The sequence below is a fragment of the Nestor notabilis genome, unplaced genomic scaffold (assembly GCF_000696875.1).
Source record: "Nestor notabilis isolate BGI_N333 unplaced genomic scaffold, ASM69687v1 Scaffold36674, whole genome shotgun sequence".
Classification (NCBI taxonomy): Eukaryota; Metazoa; Chordata; class Aves; order Psittaciformes; family Psittacidae; genus Nestor; species Nestor notabilis.
The window spans coordinates 1-24,945 of record NW_009926610.1 but is presented as its reverse complement, the minus strand read 5'-3'; the positions used below and the strand labels follow the sequence as shown (position 1 = coordinate 24,945).

The 24,945-nt window shown below is 39.1% G+C and overlaps 1 protein-coding gene across 1 annotated transcript; it reads left to right on the top strand.

Annotated features, from left to right (window-relative positions):
* Positions 1–656: 656 nt before the first annotated feature.
* On the top strand, positions 657–16,980 carry LOC104400700 (mitogen-activated protein kinase 11-like). The gene is made up of 11 exons (XM_010013600.1): positions 657–677; positions 775–833; positions 1,962–2,073; positions 4,508–4,537; positions 4,669–4,716; positions 7,091–7,205; positions 7,325–7,396; positions 8,632–8,711; positions 11,052–11,130; positions 12,511–12,684; positions 16,500–16,980. Exons 1-11 carry the CDS (start codon positions 657–659, stop codon positions 16,571–16,573), a joined length of 864 nt encoding a protein of 287 aa, XP_010011902.1. The 3' UTR covers positions 16,574–16,980.
* The last annotated feature ends 7,965 nt before the right edge of the window (positions 16,981–24,945 follow it).

Genomic DNA, 24,945 nt, shown 5'->3' with positions numbered 1-24,945 from the left:
CAGCAAAAGGCTGCCTTTTTATGTAAAGAAAATCTAACTTCATCTTGAAGATACAGGTGATGAAATCCAAAACAAGTGATCCCAACTTCTTCAAATAAGGTAGTATTGTGCTCACTGCTGCTGGATGCTCTTGAAATAGCAGTCCAGGAAAAAAATAACTCAAACCCGCTTTTGCTGAATTTGGATTCTCTGGAGAAATTAAGGGCAGATACTCATTGAAATTAACAGCAGTGTAATATTTAGAAGAGCGATAATAGAACTTCAGGCCCCAAATAATTCAGTACTATTCTAAGTTTGTGTGGCTACAGTTGATTTCTGTGGGAGTATCCATCTGCTTAAAAGTAACTTGATGAATTAAAGCCCAAATAAAACAAAGTGAATTGAAAAGTATCCTGGAGAAAGGATGCTAAAAAATCTAAACAGCAACAGAATGAGAAACCCCATGAAACTGTCCATAACTTTAAATATACAAGTGTATAAACTATGTGTCAGCTTTTTTGTAATGAGTTATTACTTTTCCTGCCTTTATTTCTGACTGTCTGAAGCCCTGTTGTAATTACTTTTAGTAATTAATATAACTTTCTGTTGGTCTTCGAGATAGCTGAGGCTATACCTGTATAGACCACCTACTGTACCAGTTGTACCAACTTTTCAAGATGACCGTATGTCATATTTTTGTCAATTTCATGCCCAAAATGCCAGGCACTGTCATTACTAATTACATGTTGCTTTTCAGATGTCCAAAAATAAACTGTTGATTCCCTCCTCTTCCAGGTTATAGGATTGCTGGATGTTTTTACACCTGCAACATCAATAGAAAACTTTAACGAAGTGTAAGTAAAATTTTAAAATCATTCTGACTAGTTAGTCAGTACCTCTCTGGTGTTTGAAAAGAAGCATGTACTAGTCTAATGGACTTGCAGCCATAGTTGGCGTTGGTTGAAGAACCCCAATAAATCCATTTTCAACTTTTCCACAGAAGAGGACGCAGGAGGATGTGGCTCATTTTTGTACTTTTGTGAATGATAGTTAATAAGATTATAGGTATATGGTAAGTGGTTTGATGCTGCAGAAACGCCAGCAAGCTTAAAACTTTTTCAGTTCAGTTATGTGTTAGCTGTAGGTTATTTTTTCACAGCTAGATAGGATAGTTCAGGAATGCAGGCAAGTATCTGTTGGTTAACTGAGACAAGGTAAATTTAGGCTAGATTTCTGACTAACCTAGAGCGAGGTGTATTTTTGTGTGACTCACACATATGATTTATGCTGAGTTCCTCTTGGTTTACATCCTGTATAAGCACTTAGGTAAACAATTTAGCAGAAAAAAATAGTAATTAATGTATTTTTGTCTCCATGGAAATTAGTGGCCAAACACCTTTGACTCTGGGGCAAAATTGCACAAAGGAGCACTGGGTATGATAGATGCATACTTGTGTCCTAGCACTGCTTTTGGAAAAGAGTCAACGTTTCTGCAAAATTTGTCAAAAAATAAAGGTTACAGTAGGGGTGGGGAGGGAAGTTACACAAGCCACTCTCATTTCAACCAATCCAGTGGTAATCTCCATCATCAGATACTCTGGGACTTTGTGGGTACTATAGTCTTGGTGTCTCAGGCTCCCAGTTTGATGCTGGGTGAGGCTTCCTATTCATCTCAATACGATGCATTCTCCCCTTACTGAAATGCTGTAGCGTGTCACAGGGAAAACAGAGATACAAGCTTTTAATGTACTGTAATGATTTTTCTTTTTATATCAAATCTCATAGCTGTGATTCTGTTATTAAAGCTCATAGCTGATTTAAATGGCATAAACTGTGTGGTGTGTTGGTAGAAGATGGAAAAGGGACCTACATGGGTATATGTAGTTACTTTTTAGATCTGCTGCTTTTAGGAGGCTTTAAATTCTGCTATTCGTAAATGAGGTATGTTTCTTTTTCTTCTGCTCTCTATTTTATTTTCACAGGTATCTTGTGACAAATTTAATGGGTGCTGACCTGAATAACATTGTGAAGTGCCAGAAGTTAACAGATGACCATATACAGTTTCTCATCTATCAGTTGCTTCGAGGTCTTAAGGTACTGGCTGAATGCAAGAGTTTTGGAGCCAGCAACCAAAATATTGTAGTAATGACTGGTTTATTGCAGTGCCAGTACTTAAACACTTTTTATGTGTGTGTGTCTGAAGTGTTTAGAGATAACAGCAATCAGTTCAGAAATTACCAAATCATTTTCCTAACCAGAAATAAACCCCCAAGCCTGCCAATGTTTATATGCACAATACATGTGAATACTCCCCTTGAACATTAACTTTAGATCTGTGTCTATTTAATTATTATTGAAGGAGAATCACTTGCTATATAGTGTTGCAAGTGAACATGTTCTGTAGCACATAGTGTGTGTTTTAGACACTTCACCTGCCACAAGAAGGTAGTGAAAAAACTTCTGAAGAATATGAACTTGATAAAGAATAATATGGCAAGTAATTCACATTTGTGTTTTGAAAGACATGAGCTAGTTAAAAAAACTACAGCTCTGATTTTTGTAGGGAGCATCACACAGATGAAGACATAATCAAGTTAGCTGGGTTCTTTTGGAAATTTCTGGAAGGAGAAGTTTATCCTAGCAATGTACAGTGTTGCACACAATCACCTAGGATTTACTCTGCCCATAAAGTCGTTATTTCTTTTAATCGTATCAGTTAAAATATATACAATCGCATAAGACAGGCAATTGGCAATGAAACTGTTGCAGAATTTTCTTCCAAAAAAAAAAAAAAGTATATTTTTGCTGACATTAAATATGTACGGGTCTATAAAGAGCAGAAGGTGTAGAAAATGTTTTCCATTACAAGGTGGTAAGTGTTTCCTTGGAGCAGTGTTGATTTTCACAGGAATAAGCAAAAAGAAAAGGGTCAGCTGCTTTAGTAGCTAACTTAACAGTAATTGATATTTTAGACACAGAAAGCAAGTGCATGTTTGAAAGCAAGCCATGGTAAATACTGGCTCTGAAATGTACTTATTACATGATTTTCAGCAAGTCACCTTGTGTCTGAGACAGTAATTCTTATTCATGCATGAAGGTTCTGTCAACTTAAGTGCAGATCTTAGTGAATAAAAATGCAGAACTGAGCCCTTAATTGCTTTGTCTCATTTACTTAAGTTAATAGCTTAATTAGGAAGATGGATTCTGGAGCTAATTATCCAGCTTTGCAGTTTTGAATATAAGGCTATGTTGTATCAGAGCTAAATAATAGTAAGAGTTGTGCTCCAAAGTGAATGTTAATTTCTGTCTCAATTTCCAAGGGGAGAGGTTGATGGTGGCTCACCTCTTCTGGAATTGAAATTCTCATGTCTCATTAGTCGAAGAACATTTGAACATATATAACTCCTCACTTACGTCTATGCTACAGTCATTACAACATGTATTTGCATACCTGGATAAGCTTTGGACTTGCTGGTAGATGTGTTCAGCAGTATGGAGCACAGGCTTCACGTCCTGCAGAAGCTGTCTGAGGAGATGAAGGGCTACTAGCATAGAGCTGCATATGTTGGCAGGCTCCTGACTGGCTGGTGGAGGACTGCTTGTGGCACTGAGAGGAGCTGTTGTCATTGTCTCAACAGAGCAGGGGCACGGCTCCTTCTGTTGCAAGTGGTTTGGTTTCCTCTTTATTCAGCTGCTCTTGGCTGTTGTGAGGAGCACTCAGGGGTGGCCCTGCCCTTCTGATAAATAGTGCATAGGTGTGGAACAAGAACAATGCCCTGGTGTTTTCTTTGGGTTTCCAAGTCAGTATCTCTGCTCCTAAATAAAGGGGAATTTGCCTCAAGAGAATAGAGGAGAAGGCTTTTGAGGTCTTGCTGGCCTTGGTCAGTAAGGTCATAGATAAATTTGCTGTTAATCCTAACAAGTGAATGATAGGCAATTACAGAGTAAGCTTTTCTCAGTCTTAAAGTTCTAATGTTTTATGTAGAATAGCAGAGACACTAAATAGCCACTGAAAATACTGCTTCGGGTCCCTGCTTTTGAAGTGGACCTGAAGTAATGCTGTGGCTTAGGTGGGTATTTTGGTCACTCACCTGTCCCAGGGTGCAAGTATCACCCACGTCAGCATTCACAGGTGGGGAAAGTGACTTAGCATCACCTAGAGGCCAACCATACTGCTCCCCAGCCACTGACTTCACTGAGCTGCTAGCTGATCAACATAGACCGGAACAAATTGGTAAGAAACCAAATTGGTAAGAAACCTTCAACAGAAGAATCTCTGCAAGTGCTGTCTTTTATGGTAGAATCTAGTCTTCATGGTTACCTTTCTTGAAATGTCCAGCTCTGCATAAGGCAAAACAAGGAGGTTTTGAAGTTCATCATACCTCCATTTGATCTGAAAATGTAGTGTGACATGAGTCTTTTCTGTATATAAAACAGTCTGTGTCAGAAGTGAAAATAAGAAAAATTATTTAGACTTTTCCTCACCTCTTACTTCAAATCTTACATTTTTATTCCCTTTGTTTCACAGTATATTCACTCAGCTGGAATCATTCATCGGGTGAGTTCACTCATTGCAGTAGTAAGAATGGAGTGTGTCCTTCTGTGCATCAAACATGTTACTAAGTCATAGTTATAATATACTTTAAAAGGTTAAAATCATACTTGACTAACTCCTCTCCTGTGCTACAGGACCTGAAGCCCAGTAACCTAGCTGTAAATGAAGACTGTGAATTGAGGGTAGGTATCATGTTGTTGTAATGAAGAATGTTGCAAAAGCTCTCAAGATGAGAGTTTCTGAGAAACCATTAGCTACTGGTTTTATTTCTGATTCCATTAATTTCAACTGTTTGCTACTGCTGCCTCCCTTGGCATAGAAAACCCACTTTCATGAACATGTGTTTTCTCCCAGCTTAATTTAGTATGAACACAAATATCTTCATCCCTAGTTCCTCACAGATGGTACACAGGCTAGTAATTTGGCCCATGAGTAAATACTGAGTGTATCTTGAAAGTTTGACCTGTGATACGTATCTGCATCTGCCATGTTTAGATGAAGCCTTGTAACAACTTTAATTTTTATATTTATAGTATATACAAGCTAAATTAAATGATGATATGGAAACAGCAGTATTGCCAGTTATGTTTTCAGTTACAGGCAATAAAAAAAAAAAAACAACAAACCTCAACCGAAAAAACCCTGTGATCCACATTTTTCAAATGCTATTTTAATGTACGCATGTATATAAATACATATCTTTGTGTAATACCATTATATGGTATTAAATAATAAGAATGGGACTCTGAAGAAGGAAAAGATGTCTTTAGCTTTCTAATCCTTTAAGCCTGAGTTTAGCATTTCTCCATGACAGCCAGAAACATCTTTCTCCCTATGACTGAGACCATGATGTAATCACTTTATTCCAGCTGTGAGGGAGTACCTGGAATACAAAAAAAGATTCCAAATACTACCAAGATCAGCAAATAAACACAATAGTGAATTAAGAGCAGTGCAGTTTGGTCTTTGCAGTAATCTGGATCTGTGGTGAGAAATTGTAGTTCCTGTTTGGTTTAGTAACACGTGCAGATGCTCAGCAAGTTTCATGATTATTCCTTTAATGTCTGCATGCATGTATGTTCAGCATCTGTGAAATTTTATGGGTCATGTGGGTCTGATCATGCACTCTAAAATATGTGCTGTGTTTTTATACTGTAAGTAAAGGAGACTTCTAATCTTTTTTTTTTTTTTTCTATTATGCTATCTGCGTGGTATTTGTTCCACTGCTCTTTGTCTTTTTTGTATTTATAGCTTTACTTTCTCTGATACCAAATTATTTTCTAGTAGGAAAAACTAGTGGATATTTCCAGGTTCAAACAAAAACAAAATAGAAGCAAGAAGTAGGAAAATACATGTTTACAAAGTTGATAGAAGGGATCAGCTATTAAAGAAAAATATTGCCGAAACCCTTATAAAAATAGGGACAGTAGTGTTCAAGTTTCATGCCATTACAACAACAACCATTATTCATGCCTTGTTTGCCTCATGCTTTCATTTTTGCTTTTTTAAGAAATAATGCTTTTAAAGTGTATTAAAGGTAAAGATGTTAATGTATTATTTATTTTTCTTTAGACTTTTTGTATCTTTAAGTTGGATTATAACTGAGGAATTTTGAATGATACTTTTAAAATTTTCTTACTCCTAATGAAAAGGATTAGCCATCAGCTTATCTCATCACAGGAAGTTGCCACTGATCTTCATTCACGTTTCTATTTGAAGAGATGCTAACTAGCTCAGATGACTGACTTAACAGCACTGAGGCTCAGATGGTACCCTTTCAAACAGCTTGACTTAGCATTAGGGGTACCTTTTAGCTCCGTAATTAGTGGGACATAGACTAATAAAAAAGTAGAAAGCAAAGAAATGAGCAGGAAAAAATTAATTGAAATAACTTCCCATCAATATAAACTTAGCAAGGGAGAGCATATGGAGAGAAACATTTTGCTACCAACCCTGTGAGTAATATGTGTACCCAAACAGAGCTCCTTTGTTGTTTCGGTGGGGGAGTTCTGCTGAAAACAGATGGTATGTGATTTGAATCTACCTTGTTAATGCAGAATGTATGTTTCTCTCCTAGCAGCATTGGAATGATGTGTTATTTGGGTAAATGCTTAGACATGAGAGGGAAACAACAGAAATTCTGCAGATTTGTGATCAGCTTGTGTGGTCTTTAAATGTTTAAATGACCAGTGGCACTTGCCGTTTTACACAGACATTCCCATTGTTAGTGATTCATTTTTTATAGCAACACTGCTTATTTTTAGCAAATTAATGTCAGTGGAAAATTGAATTTGAGGCAAAATGTGAAGTTTGCCTTAGAGGACAAAGGGCCAGGCTCATTGCAGTGGAAGCAACTTTATGCAGACCCATAGGCTGCAGGGATGCATCAGGGAGAGCAGATGAGCTTGTCCGCAGCGTGCTGCTGGTTTACTTGACCGATAGCAAGGGACCATGGATAAACTCAGAAATGAGAAACAGGGAAAGTCAGTACCTATAACAAAAGTGAACAGGGATTTTAAAAATCATTATTTATTTTACTTTATTTTTATTCTGTAGATTTTAGACTTTGGTTTAGCTCGACAAACTGATGATGAAATGACTGGATACGTTGCAACAAGATGGTACAGAGCTCCGGAAATTATGTTAAATTGGATGCACTACAATCAGACAGGTAAACTGTGAAGACATATATTTTGCTCCAGCTGGATATAGTGGTAGTTTTAAACCAAGAGGCAAGTCTGTTTAAGAGTCTCTTCAATTCATTATACTTCTCTCTCCATTTTTTGGCAGTTGACATCTGGTCAGTTGGATGCATCATGGCAGAGCTATTGAAAGGGAAGGCCCTATTTCCAGGAAATGACTGTATCCTTAACAATAAAACTTCAAATGCAGCTATAACAATACTCTCTAATTCTTTGGGGTTTTTCTAATTACTTTAGTGTTTCTTTGGAAATGTTTTTGAGCTAACAAACTAAAACACTAAACAATTTTTGCTAATCTTTCATTTTGAAGTATATGACAGCTGAATATGAGACCCACTGGTAGGAAAAAAAAGAACAGTAACAGATGTTCCTGAACAACAGTGAGTTACATTTATTCTTTGTTGTGTGTCTGTATTTAAATAATAACCTAGTTACAACAGAGCAGATTTCTTCCATGTTTGTATCTTACTGAAATAACATGACCTTAAAACTGCAGCTGAGTAAAGGCAGTATTTTTTGATCAGCAAATGTAGTTTATCAGTGCTCTGAAACTCCTCAAAAAGCAAATACTTCTGTTAAAAATAAGCCATTGCCAGGTGCAAAACAACATGACATCAGAATTTCCTGAAAAACTGTTAAGAGACCTGAGAGACCAGGTCTCCCTGCTTGCCTTTCTACTGTGCTCAGCATCATTAGGCTGTATTGTAACCACAGGCATCGTTCAGATGTTCATCGTCTGGATGACTGTGCTTCAGACTGTTTGATTACACGATACGCGGTATTTGGAAAAATCCATGCATTTAGTTTTCAAGAAATAAGATTTTTTTCTGTTATAAAATATGGTCTACTATTATATGATTACATCCATTTCAATAAAGCTGTAAAATAACCTTGGGTCTCTAGGGAAAGTGTAATTTATTTTGCAGGTCATATAGGGCAATGAAAAATGATTGTTTTCAAAGTTTTTAATCTTGAGACTGATACAAAACAGATTTTTAAAGCTACCAAATGAGAACTTTCCACTTGCCAGCCCTCAGATTAGTAATCTAGCCTGTGTGCTGTTATCGTATTAGACTGTTCTTCAGAAATCCCTCAGATATCTGAAACATAAATGTGCTATTAAAATTAAGCTTAAGAATATGTTAAATTGGGAACTAGGACAGGAAGGCAATATTTTGCACATACTTTCTCATGTACAGGCACACCTGAAGGATTCGTGTAATGCAATAGAGAATTTGACTAGGCTTTAGCAGGTGCGAATTGGTATCCTTCTATGGACTACGATGGAATTGTCTCGCTGAATAGTTTTAAACATCTTAATTATCTGCATGAAAGCTCATTAATTGTTTAAACTCAGAAGGACCATGTGCTGTTTATTTCCCTGAAATACTGCAGATATTGATCAACTAAAGAGAATAATGGAAATTGTGGGCACACCCAGTTCTGAACTTCTGAAGAAGATCTCATCAGAACATGTGAGTTCACAGCTTCCCTCTGTTATCTGTATTTTTAGCACTCTTTAATTGGCATCGTAGATCACTGATTGTGTTACACAGATCCCCTGATTTCGAAATGAGCAAACACTTTAAAATTATCTCTATTTTTTGCTGCTAGAATGCCATGATTAAAAAAAAACATTCTTTTTAGAGGTATCCAAATGCATTGACTCTCAGCTGTATTAATTTTGATACTTGTTCTTATGTGCTCAGTTTTTGAAAGGAGTTTTGCAGTTGGTCCTGGTGAACTTCTAGTTTGCTGCTGTCATTGTAATAAAAGAATTTCAAATTGATTCTCAGCTCAGAGCATTATATTGATATTAAATCTGATGTCTCTAATTTTTATGCTTTCCATTGTTCTAAGGAATCTAAATAGAGATATTGGAATCAAATAACATGCATTTATGTTCTTCATGAGTGCACTTTTGGAACCCTAATTTGATTCATATTTATTCATTTCTCTAAATCTTGTGTGAGGTCCACTTTCATGATAACATCTATAGTTAACAGTGTGATTTTTAACTCTGCATATGACTTCTTTAAAATAGTAATCTGGTAAATTAACAATTTTCACTTCATTTCTCTGCTAAAGCTACACTTACAGAATTCACTTTAAGCAATAACTGTGGATATCCAGCTGAGGAATGAGATGTGGTACTGATTGATAAAGGCAGGTGATGGTCACAGTGTAAAAATTCAGATAAACAGCAGCACATGGAAACCTTTTCTGTATACGCCTTAGACTAATATAAATGGCTGGGTTTCAGCTCGTGTGTGTATTGGTGGGTTTCCTTTGAATTTACTAATGAATGCACTAATGGATTAAGTAATCAGGAGCAGCAGGAGAGGTAGAGTGACACTATTTCTGGAAAGTCCAAGCATAACAAAACCTCACTAGCACAGGTCAACACAACCTCAGAGTCTGTGGGTACCCAGCACCTGGGAATGGCTGGGAGAGGAGAAGATCCTACGTTTTTTGCAGTAACGTGTTCAGTAGTGCATACAAATGTGTGAATTAGCCGCAGTTTGTGAGGTTTTCAATTATGAGATTAAGCAACTTAAATATTTACTGGAGATAGTATCTGCTTTTGGTGAGCTACAGGGATGCCAAAACTGTATTACTGGGGCTAATTTATACCTTTAGAGCATGGGGAGAACACAAAAACCAAGTTAATGAATGGGAGTGCTGCTAGGTCACCTCTGGGCTGCTGCTGCCTGCTTAGAGGAGCACTGTCAAAGGAGATACATACCTTGCTTGGAGTTACTTGCCTCTTGCAGGGAGCATATTCTGTTCCTTTGTTCTAATTCTTTACCATGTATTTTGGTCTTATTCTTTAGGTATTTCTTAATGCAGCTTGCCATCCCAGACAATTTTTTCCATTCTTCTGACAGAAGGTCAGAGGTTTTCTGTAATGCCAAGCCTATTTTAAGTTATAGTAGAGGATTAAAGAATTGAAAACTAAAAGATCAGCCTCTTGGGATGTTTTAGCACAAGTGACTGAGCTGTTTTGTCAGTTTTTCATGTTAATATGGGTTTAAATGGTGGTTGCATTTCACTGGGGTTTTTTTTTAAGGATTATATTTGCTCAGAAACCACCTGGGATTTTTACAGATTTGGGGACAGCCTCTTCTATAACTGTTCCATATCAGAATTCCTTGTTCTGTCTGATCCCAGCATTCAACAACTCCTCTTGCTGACCTGTCTACCTCAGCCCAGAGATCCATGGCTTGCGTAATGTCAGGCTTCATGCTGACATTTTTGTGCCTGGTATGTGGGTAGGCTTTTCCTGGCTGAGTTTCGATGAGCCTTTCACAGCCACAGTGACAAAGCACACCATAAATTCTGTTAAACATCCAAAGATCTGCATCCTGGGAGTGTCAGGATTTGTTCTTTGGTTAGTGGAGCTACTGTTCAACAAAGGAGAGAGAAAAGGGAAGGGTGCAGATTGGATTATACAACTTTGCTGAGGGTAACTGAAAGATGATTTAGGCTGCAGTTTCTGGTTGAACGTTACATTCATGTGTTCTCTGGGTTATATTGCAATAAGCCGGCAAGTGTAACTGAAAACATAAGTGCTTATACAAATATACACACATATAGAGGGGAAAAATACCTATTTAAAACTCTCTTGCTTATTGTGTAATATACAGGAGTGACTGTTTGAAACGAAGTCATACGTTAAGGTTTTACGTAAACAAGGTTTCCCCATGTATAAGGAACATCGTAAAAATTACATATGTTATTTTAGAGTTGATATGGTTACTGCTGAGCAAAATCTAACCTCTGTGCATGTGGTATGTATATCAATTTATTCCTAGGCAAGAAAATACATTGAATCTCTTCCACATATGCCTCAACAGGATTTAAAAGCAGTGTTCCGCGGTGCCAACCCGTTAGGTAAGAAAGTCAAACTGATATAGGCTAGATCTTTCACTAGCATAAGAACTCAAGCCTTCCTTTGCTGTATGATCCTATATAATAATGATCAGACCAGTGAGAAGAGCATTGCTTAACCTTTCATTCTGAGACTGCTTTCCTGTCATGAACCCTTGTGTATTTTGTTTCTGGTGGAGATTATGGGAACCTCCTAAACAAAACCAGTCTGTGGATGAAAAGCAAAAGCCAGCTATATGTATAGCAGAAATAAATAAAAATATCATGGAGTCTAGACTAGAGACATCACTTCTGGCTCAGGAAGGCATGAGCTGAATTGCTGACAAACAGAAGAATACACCAGGAAGTACAGCTGTTTGAATGACCCTTTTGAGTATTATTTCCTAGAAGTATATTACCTATTGTTAAACACAGGATACGAGGCTAGGCAGGCTTTTGGTTTGATCCTGAACAATTGTTTTTCCATCTAACCAATTGGTTCTGCCTGTGCAAAAGAGATCCTTCTGTGAATTGTTTCTTGTGACATGGCAAAGGAGATGTTTGAATCACCAGAGTCATCTTATGCAGTGCCTGGTCAGTTCCATCAAGTGCGTGTTAAAACATTGTATGTAGGGAAGTATTATGAGTTAAAATGTTTTGAATTCATTCTGACTATAAAAAGGCAATTGTATTTTCACAAGTACAAGTAGCTGTGAATGTTTTCTTATAAAAAATGGTATTTATTTGCATGAGGTACAGGAGAGCATACTACAATTTAATATCATCAAGGCAAATTCATGACTGCTTATGCAAAAGCACTAAAAATCATTTTTATATAATATTCAAGAACTAATTATAAATTTTGAATATAAACCAAATTTCAGCCTTACAGATTACTCTCATTTCTATTATTCTGCAACTGTCAACTTCAAACATATTTTCTTTATAATGGGTCCTGTAAAGTTGCTTTGGGGTTTTCACCTGATGGTTTCATTGGTGCAGCTAATTCAAAGTGTAATCTCACAATCACAGTTTTAAGTTACTTAAGTTTGCACTGTTCAGGAACAGGTTAAGTACATGATGCACAACACAAGATATTTAGCTTTAAAGCACACAGAGATCTTTTCAGAATGAAGGCCCTGGAAGTCTGAAGAGGTGAATCAAACAGACGATAATGAACCTTTGTACGTACCACAAGCAAACCAGAAGCTTCCTTCACCTCTGAAAATTATACTCATGGTATTCTTCAAAACTTATTTGTTATATTGCCTAAATTTTGTAGGTTTGTCAGTAATGTTAACTGTTTCAGGTGAGTGAGAACAGCCTGTGTGTGAACAGTTGCCTTCTCTTCTATTTCCAAATGGTCTCTTCTGGCTTTGAACCGCATTTCTCTTTTTCCCTTAGCTGTAGATCTTCTTGAGAAGATGCTTATATTAGACAGCGATAAGAGAATTACAGCCTCAGAAGCACTTGCCCATCCATACTTTGTACAGTATCATGATCCGGATGATGAACCTGAGGCAGAGCTGTATGATGAGTCAATAGAGAATAAGGAGCGAAACATAGATGAATGGAAAGGTAACAGAATTGCACATGTTAGTTAATGCATGCAGTAGGAACAAAACCTTATTTAAGTAACAGTTTTGCTCTGTTTCTAACCAAAGCAATTTGAACTCTTAAGCCTCAGGGAAAAAAGATAAATCCATGTGTGTTGTGAGAGTAGAGGGGTGGAAAGGGTTGTGTTTCTGGATTTTGCTCCGTTGCCCCCGTCTGTCATCTCCTCACTAGAGTCCCCGTAGCAGGTTTAAGCTTAACTAAAAGCTGATGCTAGTTACCAGGTCACCACATATTCTGTCTTGCTTTTAGTTTTCTAGATCAGCTTCTCAGCTGAAGTAAGTGTCCTGGGGCAAGTGACACTGTTGGAGATTCTGGTCTAGCTTTGTTCAGAACCAGAAATTACTATTTTCCACATAGGTGTGTATTTGGTTGATCATTCTTTAGATAACCAGGTAATTGGGATTAGTAGATAAACCATGCTATTGATCCTGTTTGAGATGAGAGTTGATTTTTACTTGGCAATGTCACCCCAAAACCCATCCTTGAGAAATACTGCAACAGTCTTCTTCTATTAGTTAATTCCGTGCTTGCATCATAATCATATTGCACTACAGGATCACGGAAGTAAGGTGGCTAAACATTCAGTTTGCAAGTGCATTGAAAAGTACAGTTCAATTTCATCATTGTCTAATAAGGACATATTATGCTAAAAACTCCTTACTTGAGAGTTTAAATTGAGAGTAATGTTCTAGAAAACTAATTGTTCCTGTTTGTCGATAAAGTCCTTTCCTTGGCTTAATATGAAGTATGTGTTCTATAAAATAAATGTTCCTCTGTTTCTGTTTGTATATTCTGTAGCTTTTACTCCAGAAAGGTTTGATAAAAATGTGTTAATATAGTGGGTAGGTTTCTCATGAAGAATGCTGACCTCCCATGTCTTAGGCCCTTCCATTGGTGCCATGTTTTATCCTGTGCATTGCAGGGGAGACAAGCAGGCTGACTACAGCAGATACATCTAAAAGAAAGATAGGAATAGGGTCATGGGTCTCTCTACAATAAAGCAACCTCCTAGAGCCCTGAAAAGGGTTTCCTAGAAGCTTACTGTGTCTGTACTGTCGTGGTTCAAACCCAGCCGGCAACTTGGAACCACGCAGCCGCTCGCTCACTCCCCCCCTTTTCCTTCCTCCCCCCGCTCCCGGAGGGATGGGGAGGAGAATCGAAGGAATGTAACTCCCACGAGTTGAGATAACAGCTCTCCAGTAACTAAGGTATAATACAAACCACTACTGCTACCAATAATAATGATAAGAGGAATAACAAGGGAAAAGGACACAACCGCTCACCCCCCGCCGACCGATACCCAGCCCGACCCGAGCAGCGATCTGGGCCTTCCGGGTACCTCTCCCCAGTTTATATACTGGGCATGACGTGCTGTGGTATGGAATACCCCTTTGGCCAGTTTGGGTCAGGTGTCCTGCCTCTGCTTCCTCCTGGCTTCCCCTCCTCTCTGGCAAAGCATGAGACTGAGAAAGTCCTTGGTCAGAGTAAACATTACTTAGCAACAACTAAAAACATCGGTGTTATCAGCGTTGTTCCCAGACTGAAAGTCAAAAACACAGCACTGCACCAGCTACTAAGAAGGAGAAAAAAATGACTGCTGTAGCTGAACCCAGGACACTGTACAAACAAAACGGATTGACTGGTATCGCTTACTCCTTTCACATGCTCTCCTCTGCAAAACCTGGCAGCATTACAGCACTGTCCATACATCTTGTTTATTGAGAGGCATGTTCAGTTTGCTGCTGTGCTTACAAGTGGGTGATTTGTTTTCTGCTACTCTTTCAGTTGACCAAGTCTTTAACAGGGAAGTTTAACAATTTCCGAGTCATGCAGCCGATTTCTGTTTGTGACGAAACTCCACTGAAATTATTTCAGGATCAGTCTTAACACTTCATGAACCAAAATGAGGATGCGGAGGTGAATTCTCTAGGAAGGACATCACTGTCCTTGCTGGAAATACAGGTCAAATCCCTCCTTATACAGGGGGGGAGGGAAAAGGCCTGAGGCAAAAATCTCAAAACTGGCACAGGACGTGCAGCTCTTCCTCCTGACCATATTTTATCTTGGGGAATAAATATTTTATTTTCAAGTACAGTATGTGCCACATGTAAGTAAGACAACATGAAAGGTGACCATCTGCATAAATGTTTGTGGTGTTGATGAAATATTGACCCAGTTTCTCAAGATGTCAATTTCTCCTTGCTTCTGTTCACATTAAATATTGTTGGCACTGGATCCCAAGAGGGACGGAGCACCAAAGTGAAATGAGATTTCAGACACTTTGTCTTACACATGATGCAGTTAAGAGTTTCTCTGGCCTCCACTGCACACTGCTGAGGCTTGCAGCCCAACCTCATAGATTTTTTTCTGCCATTTTTAATCAGTTAGAAAATATTTCACATTTTAGAGGCTGGGAATATGCTGTTCAGAGTTGCATGGTATGCCTCTCCTTAGCTGTAGCTGCAATTGCACATATCTCAGTGTAACATCTGTGCTCTCTGCTGAGTAGGTGGCACAAGAACCAGGTAAGGAGCTTCATAAATACACAATGCACAGCCAGCAGGAGTAATTTCTAATACAGTTCCAGGGGTCCAATCTGTGGGGTCACTGGCTTCCTCTGAGTTCAGCCAGGACCGTTCTAGCTCCTGCTTGCTGCTTGGGACCAGATGCTACTTAATAGCTGCAAGTCAATCACTGAAGGAGTCACCTCATGAATCCTTCCACCTCAGGGGTTCTGCACACAGAATTTCTTTCAGAGAAATCTTGCCCTATAGCTGGCACACTGGTCACTGTGCACCGTGCTACAGCATAGCACAACCACAGCATAAGCAACGTTTCAGCCCTAAGCTTTTTACATGCTCTTTAGAGGAGTGCTAGATCCAGTTGCAGGTGTAGCAGTTGTCTTAGATCTGTTTAATAAACAAGCTAATAGGCATGAGTTTGATATTTAAACATCACTGTTTAGAAAACAGAACCTGAAGTAGTGCATTGTTAGCCATATATTTATGCATGAACAGGATTTGGTACTTAAAATACAGTATCTAAGTAGTGAAATTACATAGGAAGTAGCTGCTGACGACATATTCCATTACTGTGCAGGGCATAAAACAGGACATGACTGCCAGCATGAAAACATGAAGGGCTATTCCTAAAGCAGGATAAAATGACAGAGAATCCATGTTTCTAGCTAAGCCCTTCTTGATGGAAATAGAATTGTTACATGCTTCTACAACAAAATACTTTTTCTTTCAGAGGACCTTAAAATAAAGTTAGTCACAATAAAACATAAAACCTAGATCCCAGGGCGTTAGCACAGAATTGCAAATGATTTATATGATTTATGAATGATTTATAAGTGATTGAAGGCAATTGACTGGAGATGATAAAGAACATTCTCTGCAGTTAGAAGTGTATGTTTTAAAACCTGCTTGGGTGCTTTTAAAGCTTCCATTTCCCATTACATTTTGTCTTTTATTACGTCATTTTGGCAGGTCATCTGACAGCACAATTGATGTTTCCATTTCAGGGCCTGTGTTTTAGTAATTAGCAGAAGGGGACAGACATGTTGTACAATAACAGTATTTGTGAGTCTAATTTGTAACTGAGGTTAACAGAAGGATTCCCAGTGAATTCAGTCTATTTTTGGATCCTACCTCTAAAAAGGCTGGAAATACTAACTACAAATCACATGCATCCATAGAACTGTTTTGTCTGGAATATTTTTCTTTTGGGCAGAATACCACCTAATTCTTCTCTCTCCTTCACTCTCTTTACAGAACTTACCTATGAAGAAGTGATTAGCTTTAAGCCCCCTGACTTAAAAATGGATAGCCTGGAGATAGAACAGTGAATACAGGCAGCTCTGTCTTGCCTTGCTGCACTATGAAGACTGTTAAAATATAACCATACAATTTCATCTGTGGTCAGACATAGATTTGCTATCCAAAGATGTTGGAGAAGACGTGGAAAAGCAGATCATTACATACAGAAGCCAGATGTTGTCTGGCTTGAGTGGGGGTTTTTTGCCTTGTAATAAGAATGTATTCCCAACTCACGAACGCTGACAAAGAACTACTTCATCCTGACAAAATTATGCACTGAGTTCTGTCGAGCTGTGTGTTCCGCATGTTCCATTTTATCCGTTGTATTGCCAAAATAAAGGTGACATTTTAAATTAATTTTAAAATTGTACATTTAAAGCATGAATGTATCAAACATAAACATAGATGTTCATACAAGCATTCTGGGTTTTTTCTGGCATTTTATCTGTTTTCCTTTTATAGCTAGTGCCTTTATGAAGGGAGGGCGTGGTAGCAAGGTAGACAGAGTATGCATATGTAGCCATATCTGTGGTGGTCTTACAAATCTACTGGTTGTCTCTCAAGCAATCTTAACACCAGTTGAAAGTCAGTAAAAATAAATCTTTTGTCTTCTGTTGCCATTCAAGTGTCTGTTCTCATTCTTTTCCCCATGTGTATTTTTTAATCTGCACAAGATATGTCTGTTGATGATTTTATTTCCCGATGGTACGCCAGCTGTGCCATCGGTGGAGTGCAGCTGAATTTACCCAAGTCTACAGGAAGGTGACCCAAAGGCACTGTGGCAGATCTCTGTGGTCTTCAAGCTTCAGCAAAGGCTGTCACAGGTAGAAGTGCAAGAGTACTCAGTTCAATTCACAGCTTTGAATTCAGTATTCCTCATTGTCTTACTTTCCTTCACCTAATCCTTGTGAAAAATAATCTACTAATTGCCATTGGAAGACATGACAACAAAAGAGAATTTAAGATTTATTTTCTTTCATGAAAAACAAAATACCCATCTCACCAGTTTCTTTTTATGCAAAATTTTAAAGGCTTTCCAGCTCTGAAAAGTTGGGAAATTAAATACTAAATTGCAGGATAAACAAGATACCAAGATTTTGTAAAGCATTACATTTATCTGATTTCCCCATTGAAGGCATAATACTGAAACGGGAATATCCTTTGGCATGATGCCTCTTGTGTACTGGCTGTGTCTTTCTACATACTTGCGTTTCACAGTTGTCCAATGTTGTTCATTTTGATGTCTTGTTCTTGCTCTGTTGGTCTCATTTTGGAGGTGGCTTTTTATATTTAGGTTTTCTGCAACTTCTGTCATTAAGATTCAGTTGTACAGCCGTTACATGAATTCTGCTGCATTTATTTACCTTCCTCTGTATCTTTTCTATGTAAAAGGGAAACTTTCTTAATAAACAGATTTAAAAAAAATCAAGTCCAAGAACTTTGATTTTTCGGATTCTTGACACAGGATTGTTTGTCTTCTTTGAGAAATGGAAATGAGCATTCCATCCAGAAAGTGTGCTTCTAGTTTGTGGACTAACTGGTGGACTGTTGTTGATCATGTTGGCCAGTTATCCACTACTTGCATCCAGTGGAATGCAGCCACTTGTACCCAGCTTCCTGAAAGGCATATTAACCTGAAAAGAAATGCCTGCATGGATTTCTTGTGAGTCTTCTGAAGTATTATGTCTCACCATCATTACTTTGGCTTCCTGCGAAGCTGGATGAGGCCTGGAATGATCGTGCAACAATCGAATTTCATGCTGACTAAAACAGGTGAAAGGTTGTAAATCCCTAAATTACTTTCCTGGCTGCATAATGAAAGTCACTTATTATAAATACATTATATATATATTTTTTCATTTGTTTACCACTAAGTGCTTTCTTTTCTCTGAATTCTGATGGTGAGCTTGCTAGCCTGCTCTGCAACTCTATTCCAGCTGGAAGGGCAAGCATGAAATAAAGAGATTTCACAAGAACCTCCTGCATCCAACAATAATTAATTTAGCGCGGGTTTTGTCCCATCATTTGTTTAATCTGGTTTCCTGGCTATGAGGGTGGCCATCGCCACATGTTTCAAAGGATGTGTAAAACTGTGGCAGACAAACAGATGGTCTGCACTCGCCATGGCTTTGCTATGTGAGGAAGAAAGAAAAGTTTTATATCACTTCCAAAATGTGTTCTTCTGGCAACTCTGAATATTTCCTTTTACATTCAAAGATGTAGCTTTTCTAGGAGATAAATTATGTAGGAAGGATATGGCCATAGCCACATTCAAGCTTATCAAAGGTGACAGTAATGGGTAACAAAAACTCAGCTATTTTTAATTAAATACCATCAGTCCGCATAAATCATCTCATTTTAATGTCAAGAAAAGCAGTAGGGAGAGAGACATCTTCCTAGATTTGCAAAATGAAGGTGATTTCTTAGACCTCAAAAGCCACTAATTAAGGTATTTTTCTAGAGCAGGTAAGCAGCTCCCATGTGGTAGTCCAATGTGGGACTGCAGTGTGGTAATGTTATCAGTTTGCAGCAGCAGGACAGGGTAATTGGAAAGCCAGTACCCCACTGGGACAGAAAGGTGGAAGGCTTAGCTCTAACAATGCTTATCGTTGGAACACAGATGGAAAAAAGCCATTTGTCAATCAACACAAACAGACGAACAGAGGTAAACAGCTGGGAGCAAGGGCTTTTTCAGGCTTGGTGAGCCTGTAGGGTAGATCACTTGAAAGTAAATTTTACAGAGTAAAAATATAAAAATGAGGATTTTATTGTAGAAAATTGTATTTTCTAAAAATGTCTTTAATGATGGCATTTTTTAGGTGGCCAGAATTTTATTTACAAAACTCGTAGTGGAGCCTGCTTAAACTGTAGGGTTTTTAATCTCCTGACACCACCCTTACTCTCATTATTACCATCGTGCTTTGTAGGTACTCTACACACTGCATGTACATTTGAGGAAAGCAGGTTTTAGTCCTGCTCTCCTCAAACATAGGTTTTAGCCTGCACTAAATTAGGGTGCTTATCATCCCTGAACACCTGTGAAGCACAGAAAAGGGATGCTCACAGGCACAGGGCTGGGCAGTGCTAGAGAAGGAGGTGACTCTGGGAAAGAACACTGCTCTGCAAGGGCTTTCTCTGGTTAATTACTGTCATTGTTAGCAAGTTACTTCTTAATTTACCTAATTTCAGCTTTCTGTCCCAAGAGTTTGTTATCCGTGCACCTACTGAATAGAAATCACTTCCACGATCTGTTACCTCACTCTATAATCAGCGTTAAGTGCAACCCCAAGTGTAGTAATTTTATCATCACTGGAAGCAAAAGGTCTCACAAAAGGGAAAAGAAATCTTTTGCATACATCTCAATCTTTTGACAAGTGTAAGTATACACTGCGCTTCTTTTAAAATCTGCATCTTTCCTTATTAAGCTCTGTACCTCACCAGCACTGAAGCCCAGCAGCAGGAAATCGAAATGCCACAGCCAAAGCAGAAAGACAAGAGTCAAGAAATCTCTAATTTACAATATACCCATGGAAAGAAAAAACAAGGATGGTTCAGAGTAAAAGCACAGCATTAGGATGTATGATGTGCCATAACACACAGAATTCCTTCCTCCCAGAACACACAAAGTGGCTACCCAAGTATAAAACAGCAGGGATACTAATAACTTTGGGAATTTGTACGGGGGAAATAATAGGAAATTAGGTAATCAACACTGATACATGAAAAAGTCTATCATGCTCCACTAGGTCAAGAGCCATTAATTAGTCAGCATTGTCGCAGAATTCCCATTAGTGCTCTTGGCATGTTTTTGATGTGGTACAAAGATGAAAGCAAGAGGGAAGGAGGGTCAGTGCACTGCAGGATCTGACATAGAGAGCTCACCCTGGGGACTAGAGGGGGGCAGCCCTTCCAAGGGCAAAACACTGGCAGCAAAAGCACCTCTGTCAGACGTGGTGAGCAGTCAATACAAAAGCCACTTCCTTCCTTTCTTCCTGTCACATGTGCTCCTGGATCATAACAAGAGAGCAGACCTCCACCTTCCTGACTCTGGGACCTGGTCAGAGATGAATCTGTTCAAAAAGCACCATATTCAGCTGCAGGCACAAATTACTAAAGTATCCTTTACTACATCTGTACATTGCTGACGTAGCCCAAGAATCCCTGACAGATGCACAGTGCTAAAGGTTTAGGTCTCACACTGTAAACTGGGTAAGTGATGTCCTTTGGTAGCAGCAAAAAGGAATTCAGCCTTGGCAAGATCAATCTCCTTAGGAAGGAATTAATAGCAACACCTCTGTTTTAAAAGCAGCTGCTTGTTTCTCTTAAGTGTGAATCGTGCTGCTAGTGTTTATGGATGGACCACAGCTCTCTAAAGCTGGTCCTCAGAAAACCAACACATTTGCACAAGTGAAAGCCCCAAGTGTCATTAGTTTATGAGAATAGGCAAAAAGCAAAATGCTTTTAAGGGACTAGTACCAAGATACCCAGAAAGCTGTGCTAGTGTAGCCGCCACTGACCTGCTGCTGCAAGATAAAATATTGAACTGATATGCCTAAAAGGGTCTAAGTTTTTGCTGAAAGGAGGGAATATATTGTGAGTTCCCTGTGCAAACACTGATCTTCAAGCAATCTGACACTTAATCCATTAGGCAGGAAATGTCTACATAACGAGCGAAACTGTTCAATTAGGCTTCAATCTTGCATGCATAGAAATGCTTCATTTCACACTCATATAGTCCCCCAGCTTCAATTATAGTCACAAATTAAGACATGCACCAGAGCACAGAGATTTTAGCTAGTCCTTTTAGATTCCAATTTGATCACAAGCAACACTGATCACTGTTAGAATACCGAATCCCAGTGGTAGCCCTGAGACAAATATACATCAAATCTGCCATAACTGGCAGCCTCCATTGAGCCATACTCTGCTCCTTATAGAGTAATATCCTGTAGATTAACTCTAAGATAATATATTCCTATTTCATACTCATTTTATAATAGAGCCCAAAGGCTCAAATCAGGAATAAAACCTAGTTACATTATATTCTGTGCAAAATGAAGCACCATACTCCTGTCCCATCCAGATCTCTGACATGGAATGGAAATGCAATAAATGAAGACAACGTTAAGGAGGACAGAAAGAATGGGGTAAAAGTACCACCAAGTTTTTGGTTATTTAAATGGGTGTTGTGCACAACTACACAGTGACAAATAAGAAAAGCTATCAATCAGTGATATCCACTAACACTCTTTTCGTATTATTTTTGCACTGAAGTTGGGAAACTTCAATACAAGTGTATTTTTCCACTCTGTGCACAGTAGCATCTCGGACTGCAATAATCTGTGATAGTTTAAAAACTAAACTCCTGTAGCATATTGTAGGAATTAGCACGAAGATGACCTTCGGGCAGGCTCTGAGAAGAAAGAGTTGGGAGAGTGCTAAAAGCTTATGGTTTATACATAGCTGTCTGCTACCCTCTACACTTAGCCTCGCATCTTCCACCTACTCCAGCAAGCAGGCATAATGAGACAGTGAATAGTAACTTGGTAAGATCTCACTCGACCTCTGGAACAAATGAAATGAACAGTTTACAAAATAATTACTCTTTTTTTTAAGCACCACTTAGGTGGTGCATGTTTATTCCTTCCTGCTGCTGGTCAAGTGCTCCCACAGCATGGCAAGGTGCCTGGGGTGCGCTGTGTCACAGAAACTGGAACCAAAGCACCCTGCTCAAGGGCAGAGAGACAAACACAGAAAAGTTGCAAAATAGTTGGCAGCAGCTCCAGTGGGGAAGGGTGGGGACAGCACAGCATGTGAATATTTCAGATGAAAACTAAGATGCTTTTTAATTTAAGCTTTACTTCTTGTAATAAATAAAATGGACTTACTTCCTCCGCAGCATCCGCTGTCTAAGCAGACACCAACAGAGTATTGTTTGAACGTGGGGATATAGAAAGGTGGTTAAAAAAAAATGGTATTATAGGAATCAGCTTTTGACAATTCAGCAAGATTTTATGTTTATTGACATTTAAGGTATGTTTTACAGAATTAAATTGTTCATAAGTGAATTAGTGTATCGAGAGTAAAGTGACCATGTGAAAAGACATCTTACTGACATGAACAGACAGAATGGTGGGAAGGTGCTTAACTTTTCCAAGGATTTTGTATGATCTCCTGCTTTCTCCCAGTTGAATCCATACTGCCAGTGCCTGGAGCAGGGATCAAGGTCCCAGTCCCTCTCCCTGCTCACGCAGACGCCCCTCCTTCACCCTGCATGTCAGCTCCTGACAAACTAAGCTGTGCCATTTTATTGCTGCTAGTCAGCAGTTTGTTGTGAACAGCATTGCCATCACACTCTCTCACCAGGCTCCATACATGCAGAATTTCTCAGGAAAATGTGGTTAGCTTTGTCATTGCTCTCTTACGGACATCCTGCTCCAGCACCGAAGCCTCACATCCATGCTGGAGTGTAAACTGAGTCCCTGGAGGGATCAGAATGGGTTCTGTATGCACCCCATCTGCCTCACGTGCTTTGCAGCTGATGGTAACCTTCCAACACGTTGAAAGTTGGCTCTGTAAACAAAAAAAACAAAGAACAGAGATATCAAAATAAATGTTTCTTCCTGGTGACGACCTTGCCAAGCTTCCCTTTACGGGATGGGCGTAGGAGAGTGGTATTTTTGCATCACTAATGCATTTGCTATCTTTCATTCATGATGTCTGAAGAAGGTCCCTTTTTGTTCTATCAACTTTAGAATAAATATATTCCAAAAGCAGAAACATTTAACACTTTGACATTTTGAGAGCGTTGACAGCATTGCTTTGTTAATTTACCCTGTCAAGCACACAATGCCTGGGATAAGACACTGCCATAGTATCCTTTAAGTATCATTGCAACAGATTGTCTTGGGAAAACACATCAGCCTGTATCCGGCCGAGCCTAACAGGATGCTAAGGCTCTTGTCTTTTGTGACGCTGCTGTGAGATCTATCAGCTGTGGACAGACTCAAGTTTCTCAGCTCACTCCCTTCATAGATAATTTCAACGGTTTTATTAGACAAAGCTTCCCTTGTTACAGCAGTGTAGACTTCCTAGTCTTTTCATTAAGTTTATCAGTTCATTTGCTATACCTGTGACCTGACAGGGAAAGGTAGACCTACATTGCTACCTCATCCTCCTATAGCAAAGTAAACCTAAACACTGATATAAAGGAAAAACATGGGTAAAAACAGCACTGTCCAACTTCGTCAATGAATTTAAAATATCCTACAGAAGTTGCTCCGTAGTATTCTCAGCTTCTGCACAAAGGTGATGTTGTCTTGGTGCTGGGTTAGTACTTTCACCCTCTGTACCAAAATAATCTATTTTCTGACTGATAAAACGCAAGCAGTAAGAAAGCATCGTTTTGCTACAACTGGGTAGAGGAAAAGTAGTGGAGGGATCCTTACTGCATTAGAAACAGATATATTTCTTGTTAAAAATAACATAACTAATGGACTGGCTCAAAACTGAGTGGAAGCTGCTCTATCCTATGCCTTGCCTGTACCACATTTCACTCCAGCCACCATCTGAATGGCAAACACGGCCTAAAAGAGATGTCAGAAATTTCAAACAAAAAAATCTGGTGGGGCAGTGGATTTTAAAAGCAAACCTGTACCATTAACCTAACACTTGACACGAGTCCTGCACTACCAGCCAAATGTGAGGTTGCTTTCCATTCTCACTAGGCTACGGAGCAGCACCGGAACACACAGCTGTGAGGTGTACCCTGTTCCTCCTGTACCCCACATGTAAACACCATGAGGAGGGAGGGCAGGGCAGCTCTTCAACATTCAGCAGCCAGGCACAAAATGGTCTGGGCCCATGGCAACTACCATAAAGGCATCAGGAACAACAAAACTTGGCCAGATTGCCTCTTTCGAGCTAAGCCACAAATTGAACTGTAGTGACAGCAGGTCTGAATTATCTAACCTCAGCAACATTGCTCAGGGGTGAAGTCAGACAAAACAAAGGCTTTACCAGACCCTGAAGGACAAGAATTTTAATTACATTCACACAGTCAACACACAAAACATTTTTCAAAGCAGGTCTTTGGCTTACATGTGCCGGCCCAGGCCTGTTTACTGCAGACGTACTGAGAAAGTGGCTGTTCTCAGTACTCCAGCACTGCAGTTGTTGAAGCTGCTCGAACTGCACCGTGTAGCACCAACCGTGCACGAAATCGCTTGCTCTGGGCAACTGAATCCAATGTGTGCTTGTTTCCATGTAACTAGGTGAAATACTGTTGAAACTTGGGGGCTGACACGGAGATGAACCGGGAAGCCGTCAGCCGTACACCTTCGTGCAAAGGTTACTTGAAAGCCCGCTTTTATACTCCTAGCCCCCACCACCGACAGTCCCG